General features: G+C 59.0%; 1 protein-coding gene across 10 annotated transcripts in view; it reads left to right on the forward strand.

The window, feature by feature from the left end:
* ADAR (adenosine deaminase RNA specific) overlaps positions 1 to 14175 on the forward strand; it is a 38192-nt gene extending 24017 nt beyond the window's left edge. For 4 of the 10 annotated variants that reach the window (XM_057314895.1, XM_048225403.2, XM_048225401.2 and 1 more), the window contains exons 5-15: positions 41 to 185; positions 288 to 478; positions 7368 to 7515; positions 7811 to 7982; positions 8393 to 8486; positions 8953 to 9075; positions 9302 to 9435; positions 10883 to 11065; positions 11259 to 11371; positions 11633 to 11760; positions 11860 to 14175. In XM_057314895.1, coding sequence (XP_057170878.1) covers positions 41 to 185; positions 288 to 478; positions 7368 to 7515; positions 7811 to 7982; positions 8393 to 8486; positions 8953 to 9075; positions 9302 to 9435; positions 10883 to 11065; positions 11259 to 11371; positions 11633 to 11760; positions 11860 to 12097 — 1669 coding nt within the window. In that variant the 3' untranslated portion in view covers positions 12098 to 14175. Of the gene's footprint in view, positions 1 to 40; positions 186 to 287; positions 479 to 7367; positions 7591 to 7810; positions 7983 to 8392; positions 8487 to 8952; positions 9076 to 9301; positions 9436 to 10882; positions 11066 to 11258; positions 11372 to 11632; positions 11761 to 11859 lie in introns of all 10 variants that reach the window. The other 6 variants (XM_044379054.3, XM_044379051.3, XM_044379052.3 and 3 more) reach the window with 3 other exon arrangements.
* Positions 14176 to 17130: the final 2955 nt, after the last annotated feature.

The raw sequence follows: 17130 nt of genomic DNA on the forward strand, positions 1-17130 counted from the left end.
GTCGGTGCCGCTTTAACCCGCTCCTCCCCGCTCCTGCCAGGTTCCAGTACTGTGTCGCCATGGGAGCCCACACCTTCCCCACCGCGAGCGCCCCCAGCAAGAAGGTGGCGAAGCAGATGGCTGCCGAGGAGGCCATGAAGGCCCTGCACGGAGAGGCCAGCAGCTCGGCACCTGCCGATCCCCAGGTGGGCCGTCCTAGCGACCGCGTGGCTCAGCCTTGCGACCGCGTCCCTCAGAGTTTCCGTAAGTGCTTATGGTTCCTCTTCATGTGGGCAATTCTCCTTCAGCCGGGCGGCACGAACACAGAGTCCTTCGATAACCTGGAGTCTGGGATGCCCAACAAGGTCAGGAGGATTGGCGAGCTCGTCAGATACCTGAACACCAACCCCGTGGGCGGCCTGTTAGAGTACGCCCGCTCCCACGGCTTCGCGGCCGAGTTCAAGTTGGTCGACCAGTCCGGCCCTCCGCACGAGCCCAAGTGAGTGTCTCAGCCCCGCCACGGCCGCGCGAGCCCCGGACCCGAGGGGCGAGGAGGGGCTGCCGAGCTGTGGGGCCGCGGGGACGAGCTGCGGGGACAGGGACGGTGCTGGGACCACGGGGACAGCAGGGGTGGGCCGGCAGAGACAGGTCCGGCCTGGAAAGACCCACAGCAGCTGTTTAGAGAGTACAGTCACTCTTACAGCGCGTACGCTCCTTTTTAATTGTTTCTGATTAATTTAATTTTTAAAAGAATACGTCTGTGCATAGAAAATCGTTCAGGCCAGTTGAAAAAGTATGCAGGGAAAAGTCTCCTTTCTAGCTCAGACTGTTAGTTTCCTTCCCCAGATTTATACACTTTTACTAGCTTCTGAGCACTTCTAAAAATTTCTGTGCGTGTATTAGTACATTTTCTTTTCATTTTGCTTTTTAAACAAAAATAAGTATAAATCCTGTCTTCCGTCCAACACCTGACTCTCTTGGCAGTGCCTCCTGGAGGCCGTTACACGTTTCAGATGCAGGCACCGATCACACTCCTTTCTGTAGCTGCATATTTCTACACTGTTTCTAAATCTTTTTTGTTTTTTTTTTTTAATGTAAGCTCAGCACCCAGGCCCCGTGGGGCGGGACCAAGAGTCGCAGGCTCCGGGACTGAGCCTGCCGGGCGCCGCCCGTAGCTGCATATTCAATGAATAGAAACTTAGTTTTACAGTTGTTTTCTCAAGCGAGGGATATAAAGGTCTTTCCTAAAACAGGCGCCCACATACCCACCACCTAGTTCGGAAGAGAGAACGGCGCCGTTGGCGTTGCGGCCCCCGCTTGGCCGTGCGGATCTCACCAGCTTGCAGCGGCGTCTGGGTCGGATGCGGTCCTGCTCACAGAAGCAGTCTTCGTACTCTGCTCGTGGGGGCTGGAGTGTCAGGAGGGGGTTTCTGGGCGGTAGGTCGTGTGCAGTTCTTAAGGGTTTTGTTTTTTGTGTAGGTAGTAGGCTCTTTAAAGTGAAACACCAGAATCTGGTCCTCACTGCTCGCTCCCCCGTGGCCCAGCTCTCCCCTCCTCACGTGCCCCGACACGCCAGCGCGTGGTGACTTCACTGCCCCACACTCCTCCAGAGCATCTTCACATCGACGCGAGCCGAGCTGGCATGTTTGTCCTTTTGTTAGACGGAAGCACGTGTGTGTTGATACCTGGATTGCTGTTTACATGTAACAGGAGAATCTCGGAGCGTTTCCATGTCCCGTTCTGTTCCCTGTTCAGAGGTCTTGCGGTTCCCCAGTGCGCTGACCTGGGCTGTCCACCAGCCCCTAGTGACCGATGCGTGCATCCTTTCCACACTCTGCTAGTACAGACAGTGCTGCCGTGAAGGACATCGTCACGGGCACCTAAGATTTGGGTAAACACTGCTGAATCTTCCTGCAGTGAGATCGTAGCAGTTGATGCGTCCGTCAGCAGTAAGAACGGCTCGCCCCCTTCACCGTAACCAGTACGGAAGCACAGGTCCCCCCGCGATCCACAAGGACAGAATTCCTTTTGAAATTTTCTGCCCAGCCAACGCTGAATGCTGTTGTCACTTCTTGCTTTTCTTCATACAAGCAAAAGTCCTCTTCAGGTTTCTTTCGGTTGGTGGAAGCAGGTTTTTATCTTTGCCATTCTAAAATGTGAGAAATGCCGTGTTGGTGCCGCGCAGAGATAGTCTGTATTAAGGTGTTTGCTACTATTATTTACCAAATAATAATAATGACAAAACTCAGAATTATCCCTAGAGATTCCAAAAAGGCTTTTTTTTTTTTTTAAAGATTTTATTTATTTATTCGACAGAGATAGAGACAGCCAGCGAGAGAGGGAACACAAGCAGGGGGAGTGGGACAGGAAGAAGCAGGCTCATAGCGGAGGAGCCTGATGTGGGGCTCGATCCCAGGACTCCGGGATCACGCCCTGAGCCGAAGGCAGACGCTTAACCGCTGTGCCACCCAGGCGCCCCCCAAAAAGGCTTTTAGTAAAATTCAACATTCATTCAGATTAAAGAACATGGTGTTAATACAGTAGAAATCATTGAGCTCCTCTTCGTGCGAGAGAAACGTACGTCTGAAGTCAGAAGCCAGCCGCTTACTCCGTGTTGAACTGGGAGCTGTTCGCGTAAGGCCCTTGTTACTTCTCGGCACCCGGCACCACGAACTCGTGCCGCGTGTTAGGACAGAGCAGGTGGGGAGAACACGCTTCCGTTACGTGAGATGACGTGACCGTGTCCTGAACTATGTGTGGGAGGCAGGACGAGGTCGCAGAGACCGAGGGGAAGTCAGGAAAGCAGGGAATTAGGAAATGACCTGCAAACGCAGGGGCCTTTTCTGCTTGCGGCAGAAGCGATGCGAAGGTGTGGTGGAAGAAAGTAGCCGGTTCACTGCAGCAGCTGAGCACACAGAAGACCTGCTCACGTCCCGAGCAGGAGACGCAGGCTCTGGGCCCATGTGATTAGATAGAAAACCCAGCTGAATGACGGCAGCTGTCCCCAGGTTAGTCTTCCCATTTCACGTGACCCTACTAAAGTCACTGGTAGACTGACTTCTTTATTTTAAACCTGGGTGACCTGACTCCCAGGTTCACACAAAAAATCCATGTGGGGGACACCTGGGTGGCTCAGTCGGTGAAGCGTCTGCCTTCGGCTCAGGTCGTGGTCCCGGGGTCTTGGGAACGAGCCCCACCTCGGGTTCCCTGCTCAGCGGGGAGCCTTCTTCTCCCTCTGCCCCTCCCCAGCTCTGCTTGTGCTCTCTCTTTCTGACAATTAAATAAAATCTTCGAAAAGGGTAAAAAAAGAAAATCCCCGTGGGAGAATAGTCAGAAAGTTCTGAGAGAGGGATGACCCGCGTGGCCCGCGAGCAGGATGGTGGAGGGGGCGGCCCCCCAGCATCCCTCGCAGACACAGGTGCAGACAGGGCTTCCGGTCGGGGGGAAGCTGCCCACCGCATCTCAACAAGACCTCGCTGGTGTCTGTGTCCTTGCTCACATCTAATCCCGTTGTCCCATTAAGTCCCATTGGACTTAAATGTAAAATAGGGGTGGGCGGCTGGCTCAGTCGGTCCAGTATGTGACTTGTGGGTTCGAGACCCGTGTTGGGTGTAGAGATTGCTTAAAAATAAAATCTTAAAATTATATACACAAAATAAATAAAAATCTCTAGATAAAAGCAGGGATTTTTGCTTGAGAATTTCGGAGTGGCAGAGCCTTTGCAATGAGGACATGAAACAGTCGTAAAGGAAAAAGAAGGAAGGGTGGCCGTCGGGAGAATTGGTGTGTCTTAAAGGAACCACCTGAGGAGAAAACACTAGGGCCAATTTCTTTAAAAGTAAGGGGTCCTTTTCCAGTGGAAGGTGTGTAGGTTAAACGTACACACTGTCCGTGTGCTCACAGCATCCGTGAGGTCTCATCCCGAGCGTAAGCGCAGGTGGAGAGCGGCCTCCGCGGCACGGGCGCCCCTGGGGATTTCGGGGCCCCCTGGCGGCAGCGGTGCTGTTCCTCACGGACAGCTCGCCGCGGTCTGTGGCCGTGTGGTCCGCAGACTGGTTGAGCCGCGCGTGTGACCGGCCTGGAGCGCGGGGCTGGCGCTGCAAGGGTGGCAGTTGGTCCCAGTGTTTGCGGGAACGAGGGACGCGCACTCCCTGCGGACTCACCCGCTCGCGTGTTCACTTGAGCCGTAGCCAGCGCTCAATTTTAAAAGGTCGTTGAAGCAGAATGGCTCACAAAAGGGTGTCTTGTTTTAAATTTGTCTCCATAGAAGTGATGTTGCTCATTTCTTTACGCTCGTGTGTTATCTGTGTTTCCGTGTCCTTGTCCGTCTGTGCTTTGGTTTTGACGTATCGCATGAGAGCAGGACTGTGGCGAGAAGGGAACAGAGACCCCGGGCCCAGGGCGCCGGGAAAGGCGCTCCGGCCCCTGTGGGGGGCGCGCTGGCTCGCGGGGCCGGCCCTTTGTGCACCCGTCGCGCTTCACGCCTGCGTTCTGTCCGTCCCCTCTTTCGCTTCCGTGAAACCCTCCCTCAGACTTCCCATGACTCATGCAGAATTTAAGAACTTACCGTGAACCGGGGGAGGGCGTGAAGACCCCCCGGGGGCTGAAGGCAGGAGGGCCGTCGTAACTGCTCTGCGGCACACGCGGCTTCCCTCTGTCTGCCCTTCTCGGCACCCTTACCTGATGGCACCACTGTCAGTGTCTCGATGCTGGAAGGCACCTGCTGTGGGGGGGGGGTGCCTCTACCTCTCCAGAGCCCCGGGCTCCCCTCCAGCTCCTTTGTCGCTTCTACTGGGCCTGTCGAGTCTGACCTGCCTGAAGGAGACTCTTGGGTTTCGCCCCTTACGCTCTATTCCCCTGGTCCTTCCCATTTCCGTAGGTGACCTCACTGTCCACCCAGTAGCTCACGCCAACAACCCAAGTGTGGGTCATTGTGTCCACTCCCTTCACCTCCTTCAAGCAGACCAGCCTTGGGCTCTGTGTCTTAGACGTCCAGCTCTCCAGACCCTCCCCTCCTGCCTCCGGCAGCGGAGCCTCTGCTCTCTTCTAAACCGCTCTCCCTCCTTTGTCCATTCATTCAGACAATGCTTCTGGACTGCATTCTGTTTGTCTGGACAGGAGCCAGATTTGAACCAGTAATCACACGGGGAGACGTAAGGTCTCCTGTCTTGTGCGTGTTACAGTGAGCTCGAGTTGCGTGATGGGTTGAGAATCTGCTTGGTGTGGTCTGACTTGGTAAGGTGCTGCACCGCGGCCTGGGGGTGGTTAAGAGAAAGCCGGAGGTTCTGGGAAGGGGCTGGTTCACCCCGAGGCCTGCGGTGGGAGGGGAGCAGACCTGGCAAAGGCGGGAGGCCGGGCCCCTCCACTCTGGCCGCAGAAAGCCCTCCTAGGGACTGTCTCTTGCTCCCTGCCGCCCTTGGCCCTCTTCCCCAGCATTTTCTCTACTCTGTTTTTGTGCTAAATTCTGTCTCCCACTCTAAGCCATTTTAGACCCTTCCCTCTTTATTTAGACTTCCACCAAAACTCCTCTTCCTTACTCTAAACCGATACCCTTCCATCGTGCTTGAGAAAAGAGCAACAATGATATGACAGATACCTTATCTTTCCATCACCAAACCCGCCTGCCTGCGTCTGCTCTGGTGCGTGGGACCCTGCCCCTCCCTGTGCCCTGGATCCCCTTCCGTGCACCACCTCCCTCCCTCACTCCTGCATGCCACAGCCGTTCAGCAGGCCTTGACCGCGGTGTGAATCACCCAGCAAGCACCCTCTCGCCGCCCTGCGCCCCTCACCACCACACCTCCTCCTCGTCTTCAGTCTTGGCTTCCTTCACTCACTGTCCCCAGCATTCCAGGAAGAGGCGAGCGGTGGGGCTCTTACGGTTACTGAGCTCGGGGAGCATGGCTGGCGGGTACCGTAGGGCCCGGTGCGGCTTCCAGGGGTTCCGGCGCACACGCGGGCATGCCCCCCTCACCGCGCTCTGCTTATGGCAGCTTCGTGGGTACCAGGTCTTCTTACAAAGGAGGGGCTGTGGCCGTTTCTCCGACAGCAGGTGCTCACTGTGTCTCCAGGTCTCATTTTGGTGATTCTCACAATATCTAAAATTTTCCATTATTAGATTTAGTGATCTGTGATCCGTGATTACAACTCGCTGGAAGCTCAAATGATGGTTAGCGTTTTTTTCAGCAATAAAGTATTTTTTAGTTAAGGTACGTATGTTGTACGCCTGAGAGACTCAGTGTAGTGTGAACATGACTTCCTGTGCACTGGGAAACCGGAAAGTGTAGTTTGTCTGGCTTTATGCAATGTTGGCTTTACTGCGGTGGTCTGGGACCCAGCTCACGGGTCTGCGAGGTGAGCCTGCGTGTGCGTGTGTGTATCTTCGTGCATAGAATCCATGTTCTTGTCAAACACATGGAACAGGCCTGAGATTCTCGTGAGCCTCAGGGAAAGGTCCTGCCCGGTTTGGCCCCACTGCTTTCCGGCATCTTTCACGCCATGTCCCCCTCCTTCACGGAGCTTCCGTTAGGCCCCCGGCCCACACACCGCTGCAGGCCGGGAAGGCCGAAGGCATGCTGCCGCGGATAAGCGGGGAGTAGTGGGAAGCTCAGCGTGGCTGAACTCCCTGGGCCGATGAGTCTTGGTAACGAAGCCTTGGCTGCACGTGGCTCCCCACCAGCACTTTAGGGCGTGGTTGGAAGCGAGGATTCTCGAAACCCCGACTGGTGGGTGCCCCGTCACGTTCTCCCCTCTGTGTCCTGGACTGCCCTCCTTCCCACACCCGGCACGGCTCACGTGCCCGAGAGGCTCTCCCCTCCCCCAACCGTGGCCATCCCGAGACTTCCAGGAATCAAAAATAACTGCTCGAGGACGCTTCAGCCCCTTGTCCACAGCAGACCGCGACGCTCCGACCGCTCCAGGGCGCGTCCTGCGGGGCTAGTCAGGAAGCGAATGAGGAGACGGAATCCAGCACTTGAGAGCCAGGGCGCTAAACAGCAGCGATCCGAGCGGGGAGACCGTGTCCCTCATTTGTGCTTGAGTTATGAAGAGTCCCCATTTGGCATTTTTCTCTAAGCCCCGTGCAGTCCTTGCTGAACTTGCTTCACGAGGCAGGTCTCCAGCGTCTGCAGACGGTGGGGCCTCGTCAGAGTTTAAGGACACGATGGTGTTGCTCCGTTCTGGGGCCACCTTCGAGGTACGGCCGGGGACTCCAGTGCTCACCCAGAGTGTCCTCTTGAAGTGTGTGGACATCGGAGCAGAGTCAGGTCAGAGCAGAGTGCTCGTAGGGAGCAGCGCGGGGGGCGTCTGTCTGGCGGAAGGCACGGTGCCCGAGGCTGAGGAGCGGCCGTGCGGTCGGGCACTTGTCTTCATCCCCTGCTTCTATCCCAAAGGTTCGTTTACCAGGCAAAAGTTGGGGGTCGCTGGTTCCCAGCCGTCTGCGCGCACAGCAAGAAGCAAGGCAAGCAGGAAGCGGCAGATGCGGCCCTCCGCGTCTTGATTGGGGAGAACGAGAAGGCAGAGCGCATGGGTTTCACAGAGGTAACCCCAGTGACAGGGGCCAGTCTCAGAAGAACTATGCTCCTCTCAAGGTCCCCAGAAGCACAGCCAAAGACAGTTAAGACGTCTACTTTTGGTGCTCTCTCTTTGCGGGGTCCTGCTGACTCCTCTATGGGTGGAGTTGGCTCCTAACTTGCTGTCCCGGGACGCAGTCCTGGGCTTCCGCTCGTGCCGCGGGCACGCAGAGCTGGGCCAGCGCGTGTGAGAGGGAGAGGCGGCTCCGCCGAGGGCGCTCGGCCGGCCCGCACGGCGCCCTGACGCAGCCTTGTGCCCACAGCTCCCCCTCAGCGGCAGCACCTTCCACGACCAGATCGCCATGCTGAGCCACCGCTGCTTCAACGCACTCACCAACAGCTTCCAGCCCTCCCTGCTTGGCCGCAAGATCCTGGCCGCCGTCATCATGAAGAAGGCCTCCGACGACCTGGGGGTGGTGGTCAGCCTAGGGACAGGTCAGTGAGGCCCTCCCTGAGGGCCGTGTGGGTGCGCTGAGGCGGGAGCCCGGACCCTTCTGCGGCTCTCCGTGGCCGCCATCCGCGCAGACCGGGAAGGGGTGCGGGAGGCGGGGTTGGTACCGGAGGCTGGCTCCGTCCTCAGCCTCTCACGAACCACCTCTGTCCCCCCGGGGCGCCTGGGCTCAGGTCGTGATCTCAGGGTCCCCATCTCCGGGTGGTGGGTCCAGCCCCCGAGATCTGGGAGCGGGCTCTGCACTCAGCAGGGAGTCTGCTCGTCCCCCCACCCTGCACCCCCCTACTCGTGCTCCGTTCTCCCTCCAAAAAAGAAAAAGAAAAAGCCAAACAGCTCTGTCCTGTTCGTCATCACTTCTCTGGGAAAGATCCCATTTGCTTTCCACGCCTTCCAGGGAACCGCTGTGTGAAGGGTGACTCCCTCAGCCTGAAGGGGGAGACGGTCAATGACTGCCACGCGGAGATCATCTCCCGCAGGGGCTTCATCAGGTGGGTGAGCGTGGGGGCCACCGGTGGGCAGGCCTGCCTTGCCAGCCGGGCCTGTGCGCCCGTCTCACGCCTGACCCCTCCGGGACTCGGGCCGTGCCGCCGTGGAGCCTGCTATCTGCAGCCGTCCCTCTTCCCTCCAACTGTCTCAGAAACGCACCAGGACCTCTTGGTCCTCAGGGCTGCAGGGGCACAGAAGCCTTCCCTCTGCATCCGGGGCCCACCCCGCTCTGCCTGCCAGCCCACTGGTCTTTATCCCGTGAAGGGGTGGACACGAAACTGACCCAAGAGGCTGGCTTTGCTTTCCGAGGTGTCGAGGCCTCTGGCGGAGGGTTCCCATCACCTCTTCCTCATGAGAAACCGTGGAAGGCCCGCATGTCCCGGGCTTTTGCCTCCTTGGGGCCGGGTCACAGAAGCCGCTGCGGTTCCCGGGAGCCCAGCGTCCTCCTAGCCAGAGTTCCCCTCGTAGGTTCCTCTACAGCGAGCTGATGAAATACAACCCCCAGACTGCGAAGGAGAGTATATTTGAGCCTGCGAAGGGAGGAGAAAAGCTCCAAATAAAAAAGACGGTGTCGTTCCATCTGTACATCAGGTCTGTATGGTCTGTGCTGCCTTCAGAGCAGGCCCTGCTGGGCTCGCGGGTGGGGTGTCCAAACGCTGTCCTGGCCCATCAGTCGAGCCATTCCGTGGGCCACACTCAGCTCAGCAGCCCACGGGAGGCTGCAGGAAAAGCCCCACCACATCGGGCTGTGTTCTCGAGCCCCCGGAACTGGGGGCCCCCTGCACAGGTGAGCTTTCACGGACACCCTGTTCTGCAGCACGGCCCCGTGTGGGGACGGCGCCCTCTTTGACAAGTCCTGCAGCGACCGTGCCGTGGAGAGCTCAGATTCCCGCCACTACCCCGTCTTCGAGAACCCCAAACAAGGCAAGCTGCGCACCAAGGTGGAGAACGGTGAGTGACACGAGCCCTCCCTCTTTGCCATGGGAGAGCTCTGCAGAGCCCTGGCCCCATCAGGTTTCTGCCGTTCGCTGCCGGGAGGCGGTGGCCCGGGGACAGGGATGGGCTGTAGGAAGGCCAAGATGCCACTTGGAATCTGGTAGCTGGGGAGATCTGCAAGTCAGGTGGGAAGCAGAGGTACCCACCTAGCGCTCAGGGCAGAGAGCCCGGCTGGAAACAGAAGGGTGGGACTCACTTTCCCATTGATTCTTCTGGCCAGGGGGTGGGTGGGACCACTTGGGTTGGGTGGGGAGCGGAAGGAATGTGGGACCAAGTTGCAAGGAGTGACAGAGGTGGGCGCCAGGTGCGCGGCTCCCTCCCATCTGCCAGCTCCTTCTCCTCCAGGGCCCTTGGGGGGGGTTTCTCCTCACGGCCAACCCTTGCCCTCAGGCCAGGTGTCCTCCCTGCTCGAAACCCACAGAGCTGCCCAGGACCCAGCAGCTTGCTCCAGGGCACGTCCCCAAGATAACAGACCAGTGCATGTGTGTTCATAACAGCGAGGGAGTGGGAGCCGCCCCAGTGTCTACCCACTGCTGAGCGAACCAAACGGGGCTGTCCACGTGGTGTGGTCGCACTGGGCCATAACGGTGTGACAACACAGATGAGACCCGAAAAAGCAGCCAGTCGCTAAAGGTCCTGCGTTTTCATGGCTCCGTTTATAGGAAACGCCAGGAATATAGAGCAGGCAACCCTGTAGAAGCAAAGTGGATTCGTGGTTGCCTGGGGCCTGGGCTGGGAGGATTGGCACACGTGGCGATGCTGCTTTTGAGGGTGATGAAAGGTTCTAAATTTGACTGTGGGGAGGGTTGCACACCCTATGAATATACTAAAAACTATTGAGCTGTGCACTTTAAATGGGTGAATTATATCAATAAAACTGTTATTTAAAACAACAAAACAGTGCCCTATAATAGTTTCCCACCGCACTTCACATGAAAGCCAGGCCTGCACACACACGCACGTGGCTCAGGCCCACTGGCTGTCAGCAACATGGACAGCTGAACGTGTCGCTGCCTCAGGGCCTTTGCTCGTGCTGTTTTCGGTGTCTGAAACTGTCTTACTCAGCTGTTGCTTCTCCTTGGTGTCTTTGCTACCCTGGCAATTCTGTTCCTGGAGGTCCCCCTACCCCATCGGCCACCATCACTCCCTGCGAGCCTTTGAGCATGTTGTTCAGAGTCCTTGTCTGTATTGCTCTGCTCGGTGTCTGTCATTCTGTCCCTTTCTGCCCCTCACCCTCACGAACGTTCCAGGAGCACCAGGACCTCCCGGTCTTGCTTCCCACGGTTGCAGCACGTAGTAGGTGCTATGGGATCTGTGAGGCCTGACTGTGCGCAGCTTTGGCGCCCGTGTGAGGGGTCTAAATGCCACGCCGGGGAATGGCTCTGACCGAGTCCCTCCACAGGGGAAGGCACGATCCCAGTGGAGTCCAGCGACATCGTGCCCACGTGGGACGGCATCCGGCTCGGGGAGAGACTGCGCACCATGTCCTGCAGCGACAAGATCCTGCGCTGGAACGTGCTCGGCCTGCAGGGGGCACTGCTGACACACTTCCTGCAGCCCGTGTACCTCAAGTCCGTGACGCTGGGTAAGGGCCCCGGAACCGCCGCGGCCTCCAGCGGCCGGGTCTGGGCTTCCTCGTGGGGCGCCCCCCCCCCCCCCGGAGCCCGAAATGTCGTGCCTGCGTCCGTGGGGCCATGCGCCCACTGGCACCGCCCCGCGCCCCCGCCCCGCGGCAGGCCCCGGGCAGACGCAGGTGCGCGCCTCCCTTTCCTGGGCAGGTTACCTCTTCAGCCAGGGACATCTGACTCGGGCCATATGCTGCCGCGTGACGAGAGACGGGAGTGCCTTCGAGGACGGGCTGCGGCCCCCCTTCGTTGTCAACCACCCCAAGGTGCTGTAGACCCTCCACGTTCCCTGAGTTCGCGGGGAGCGGGGAAGGAGCGTCCGCAGCTGTCCCGGGAGCTGGTCCCTTTGTCCCCTTGGACGCCAAGGGCTTGCTTCTTAGTCTGGGACCCGACCGAATTGAGCCGGGGTTCCTACGACCAGAGTCTTTGCCAAACAGAATCCTAGCTGAGGGGGAAGATCCCGAGTCCCCGCGGCAGGACCTTCTGGAAGGTCTCCATCTTTCCCCTGTCGCCCCCGGGGCCCCTAGGTTGGCCGCGTCAGTGTGTACGACTCCAAAAGACAGTCGGGGAAGACGAAGGAGACGAGCGTCAACTGGTGCTTGGCGGACGGTTATGACCTGGAGATCCTGGACGGGACCAGGGGCACCGTGGACGGGTGAGGAGCCACCCGGTCTGGGACCCCAGCCCCGGCCCACGTGCCCCCCCGCCCCCCCGCCTCTGCTCCCCGGGGGACTGAGTGCTTTTGTTCCTGCAGGCCGCGGAACGAACTGTCCCGGGTCTCCAAGAAGAACATCTTCCTCCTGTTCAAGAAACTCTGCTCCTTCCGGTGCCGCAGGGACCTCCTCAGACTGTCCTACGGCGAGGCCAAGAGAGCCGCCCGGGACTACGAGGTGGCCAAGAACTACTTCAAGAAGAGCCTGAAGGACATGGGTTACGGGAACTGGCTCAGCAAGCCTCAGGAGGAGAAGAACTTCTACCTCTGCCCCGTGTGAGGGGCCGGGGGCTGGGGGGCGACACAGGTGGGCCGTACCTTTCCTCACCACGTCCGTCTGGGGGGCCGTTCCTTTCCTCTCCTTTTTCTTTTGGTGGAAGCGCCTTGGGGACACTGGAAGCTACGTTCCTGTGTGCCCTGCTTCTGCCGGGGGCCAGGCCCGCCCGCCCACCCCCTGCCCTCGCCCGGGGAGGGAGGCACGTCTTCCCTTCCTGCCCACCACCAAGTGTCTCCCGCTCAGCCCCACTTTGGTTTCCACTTCCTCCCCCTCGTGTCTGCTGCACCAACCTCTCACCGTCTGGGTCGGCCCGGTCCATGCGGAGTCCCGTCAGGGCCAGCGGCTTCGTTGGCGGACTCCGCGGGTCCCCCGTCCCCTTCCGCCCTTTTGCGATTCCCTTCTTATGATTGTTAAGTTCCTCCTTTTCCTCCAAGAGGGTAAGAGGTGAACTTCAAGAGTTCGGTGACACAGGTATGAGAGCAGGAGTTCACAAGTGCAGTCAGTTCATCACCGGGCTGGGTGCCTCGGGGTCTGCAGGGGGCGCCCAGTGACCTTTGGGTCTTGCACTTTAGTGAGCAGGGGGTGCTGGGGGCTGGGCAGCAGAGGGGGCTGGCACGGCCTAGGGCTCGCGCCTGCAGGAGCAGAGCCTGGGGTTGGGGGGGGGTGACACCAACGGCCCGGACCGGCCTCACAGTTCCGCACCCCCGGCTGTCCTCCGAGCCATTCCTGGGGATTCATGCTGCCGGCGGGGCAGAGCAGGGCCACAGACCCCACCCCACGGGTGGGGGAGGTCCTGCACCCAAGTCCTTTCTGCTCAGATAATCAGGACTGAGAGGAAGGGCAGAACAATCATGCTGGGTCAGATCACGGCACCGCCCGGTATCTTTCTCGTGACCGTGACACCAGGGAGAGCTGACCAAGTCATGGGTTCATTAGTTTTTAAAATGCTACAGAGAACCTATAATTGCACAGATTTTAAAATCAGACCTAATTTTTCATTGATGCAAGTGCTTCTATCTGCCAGACGGCTTCAGAAGGCCTGTAAGGGAGTCTGTGCAGGGTTGGCGCCCGACAGCAGCCAAAACCATGTGAGGTGGGACCCCCGTCTACACCTCAGGCTAGCCTCTCTGGAGCCCGGCTCCGCGCCTGCGTCAGCCAGACCAGAGCCACGTCTGTGTCCACCCAACGGCGCTCAGGGCCAGGCTTTCAGATGGTCGCCCCTCCTGCCTGGCGCCCCACTCCCTGCCACCAGGCAGCCCCGTCTGGACCCCTCTGCAGTGGTAGATACGCCCACACTCACACTTTAGTTCTTGTGGGCTATTATTCCCTCTGTGCTTTTGACCAAAAATTGACCAAAATTTTAAAAAAACACCCAAGTTTTTTTAAAGCATACTAAAGATGTCTCTGTGGAACAGCCAGGTGTCCCAAGGAACTGGTGGGGACACGGTGCCTGTCTTCTGGGGGGGGGGGTCCTTGTCCCGCCACACGTACCTGCCAGAGGCAGCCTGTCCCCTGGTTCTTCAGGCTGGAGGGTCTCGCCTGCTGACCCCGCAGAACGTTCAGACCCTCTGCTCCATCTCGGGTGTTAGGATCCCCAGCAGAGCTCGGACCGGGAGCCCAGGGGCCCTCAAAATGGCCAAGGCCCGCTCGCCCCAAGGTCAGATGAGATGCCCCGGCTTCTGCTGTAGGAAGGGGGCTCAGCCGCGGCCCCCAGGACTGGAGGGACAGAGCTCCCTTGCACAGCGCTCTACTTTCTTGTCCAGTCTTTGTTCTTAGTAACCAGGACGCCCTTCTTCCTTTTTTTAAATGATCTTTGTAGCTGATTTGTCTGAACTGTGGCTGTTGTGCATTCTGAGTAATCACCTGTGAAAATTGTCGCTGCTCGAAGCTATTTCCTTTACTCACGTGGAGCGACTGTGTTGGTCTGGGTCCTGGTGCGACTCCAAGAGCAGATGGGAAGAGCCCAAGCACAGACTGGGCGCCCCGCGGTTGCATTCGGGTCTTCGATTCCGCTTTGATGTGTCCCTTGATAACCGTAACTAATATACATTCCTCATAAATAAAGAGAACCTGAATTGTTAGGTCTCCAGTCTTGGCTTCCCGGGGGGAGGGATGGGGGCAGAGGGGGCCGTGGCCCTGCGGTTTCTGGGGACAGGGCCGCCCTTTGCCTGCCACGGGCTGCACACCCCCAGTGCCCCAACACAGCCCACAGCTTAACACCTTGTCCTCGGAGCAGGGAAACCTTCTCTGAGACCACCCCCCAAATCGCACGCACCAGGCGTGCTCTGTCCAGCCCCCGCCCCCCAGCACGTTCAGAACAGGGTCTTGGTGGGCCCAGCATCGGCTGGGCTACAGTCTCAAGGGAAGGCACTGGGATATTTCTCCGCGTGACTTTCACAGAGATTGTGCCCCTTCCCACACTGTGATTCAGGTCAGAGTCTCCACCACATTCGTCCCTGACTTTTTAGAAACACTGTCCTCCCAGAGGACACAAAATCACAGGGAAGCCTCCTTCCCCGTCCGTGACAGATGGGACAGCTGAGGCCAGGAGGGCCAGTGACGAGTTCGGGGGCACATTAAGGACCACAGCTGTGTGGGGGCGACATTCATGACCCCCCGGGACCCAGGGCTGAGTCAGCTGGATGTCTGCCCCCCCCAGGACATACTGGGAGCCCTCAGCCGCAGGGCTGCCCACAGGAGCAGTGTCCGTCGGCTCCTTACCCTGCTTTCCGCCAGGGGCCACATGCCGCCACCAGGTCTGGGCGCAGAGCAAACCAGGGTTCTGGGGACAGGTGCGGCCTCTGCACAGACCACAGCCCTGCCCTCCCCGTGCACCCGAGCTGTGAGGAGACCCCAGCCGACCCTGCCTCCAGGGCCCTTCTTTAAGAGGCCCCCCAGGAGCTATTTCTGGGCTCCGTCTGCTCTCGGCCCAGCCATTGGGCCATTTCTTTCCCGTCTGACCAGCGCCCTTGTAAGGCACCAATCACAGCAATTAGTTCCCGCCGACCTTCAGACTCTTGTACTGTCTCTCATGCCTCATGAGTCCAATTTCTCTAGCATCCTCCCCCCAGTTTCCCAAATTTGCCAACCCTGGCCCCCAAATATAAGAGAGACAAGACGTGTTTGGAAACAAATTTCTTTACGAGAATCTTGAGTTCCTAAGGAGTCTGGCCTGGAGTGGGTAGACCAGTGCGAATATTCCAGAAGCACAGACAAGGGGGGCCAAGGCCGGTGGGGGGGGGGGACTCTGGGGGTGGGTGAGTGAGGCATCCTAGCGACGACTCCTAGACCTACAGTCCCTTAGGAGCCGTGTGACATTCACCCTGGCCCCTCGGGCCTGTTGGGACAAACATGGAAACGTGCTGCTAATTCTCGTTCCGGCCTGGGCAGGTGACCACCTGGCACCTGCTGGGCTGAGGGACGACGTGGCCGTGGCCCGGGCACCTGGAAGCAGAGGCTGAGAGCTGGAGCTGAGTGCACTCTGGCCAGGGACCAAATCAGAGGTGCCCCTTGCTTTCCCGTAGCCCGCCTCAAGGCCCAGCCGTGCAGGCAGCTCAGAGAGGCTCTGCACGAGTCTCCTGTTGACAGGGGCCCCTTCCCCGCAGGCTGTTGTGCGGAACAAAGGCCTGGGGCTGGGAGGAGACAGGAGTCAAGCCCCTAGCCTGCCCAGAGCATTCCCTGCCTCTTGCCCTTCCTGCACGGACAGGCTTCCTCTGCAGAGCAGGCCAGCTGGGAGGCAGCCGTGTCCTGTTTGCTTTCAAGTTTTCGATGACTTAGTCCAGCTGTTGAAGTATTAGACGCCTCGCCACCAAGAAACTGTTTTCCTCCTGCTGTGGCACCAACCGTCACAGCAGTCTGCACAGGCCCGCTTATAGGACAAAGCGGTTTTCGGACGGAGACAACGCCCGCCCGCTTCCTCAGCAGCCCCTCCCAAGCCCACTTCGCTCAGGCTTCAGTCCAGGGTCTGTACCGCCCTCTCCAGCTTGGGGACACTGAACTGGGCACCTGATTCTCTCCAAAGATAGGCCCCCATGGAAGGGGCAGGGAGCTCCTGCCAACACCAAAGGAAGCGAAGGGACAATGCTTGTCCCAAGTCAGGCAGCAGTTCCCAGGCCTCGGTTTCCTTACATGTCAGAGGCTCACTGAGAGCTGGGCAAGCTGCTGGCCTTCAGGCCCTCAAGCATTTTTGGTGACTTACTTGGACAACAGCCCCTTGCAGGAAGTACTCAAAGCAAGGACAAGCACAGTCACATGGCCCAGGCCGCAGCAAGGAACCCGGGAGAGCCAGAAGCCAGGGCTTCGGGCTGGCACCCCGCCCTCCAGAGGGAGGGCTCCTTTCCAATTGCTCTTCGGGTCCCCAGGGCTATGAATCTGCAGGGGGTCCAGACATAACACAGTCAACTCTCAGTTTGCTGCCCTAGAAGAGGGGGGTCTCCGCAGTGCCGAGATGCCTGCTCAGAAGAGAGGTCCCCCATCCGCAGGTGGGGAAATGCGCTGAGGCACATCTTGCCCTGCGGCCGGCTGAGCGTCCACAGCCAGGACAAGACGACATCAGCCCAGAGGCCCCGAGCACACACCTGTCTGGGGAGGAGCTCAGCACAGGAACAGAACGACGCTTTGCTGAAGGCACTCCAGAGAGCCACAGCTGTCAGACCCACCGAGCAGCCCCTGGGAAGTTCCTCTCGGCTGTGCTCCTTCAGTCCCCGGCTCCCCAGACCCCCACCCTGGCTCACGGGACTCGGTTTGTCAAGGAAGAGAGAAGGAGAGGAAGGGCGTGCGAGGAAGGCTGCCAGGACAGTCAGGTGAGCCCACTGCCCCCAGCTCTGCCCACCTCCGGACTGCACACTCGTCAAGTCTCCATCAAGTACAGACTGGGCTTCCTCCTCACAACTGTCCCCATTTCAGAGATGAGGTCGCTGAGGCCCAGAGAGGCAAAGGGACTTGCTCCCAGGGGCTGAGCAAGCCGGTGTGAGTCAGGACTAAAACCCAAACCGACAGTGTCTGGTCCCCCCCAGCCCGTCACCACCACCCCCACC

This window comes from Ursus arctos, unplaced genomic scaffold (genome assembly GCF_023065955.2).
Source record: "Ursus arctos isolate Adak ecotype North America unplaced genomic scaffold, UrsArc2.0 scaffold_2, whole genome shotgun sequence".
Lineage (NCBI taxonomy): Eukaryota > Metazoa > Chordata > Mammalia > Carnivora > Ursidae > Ursus > Ursus arctos.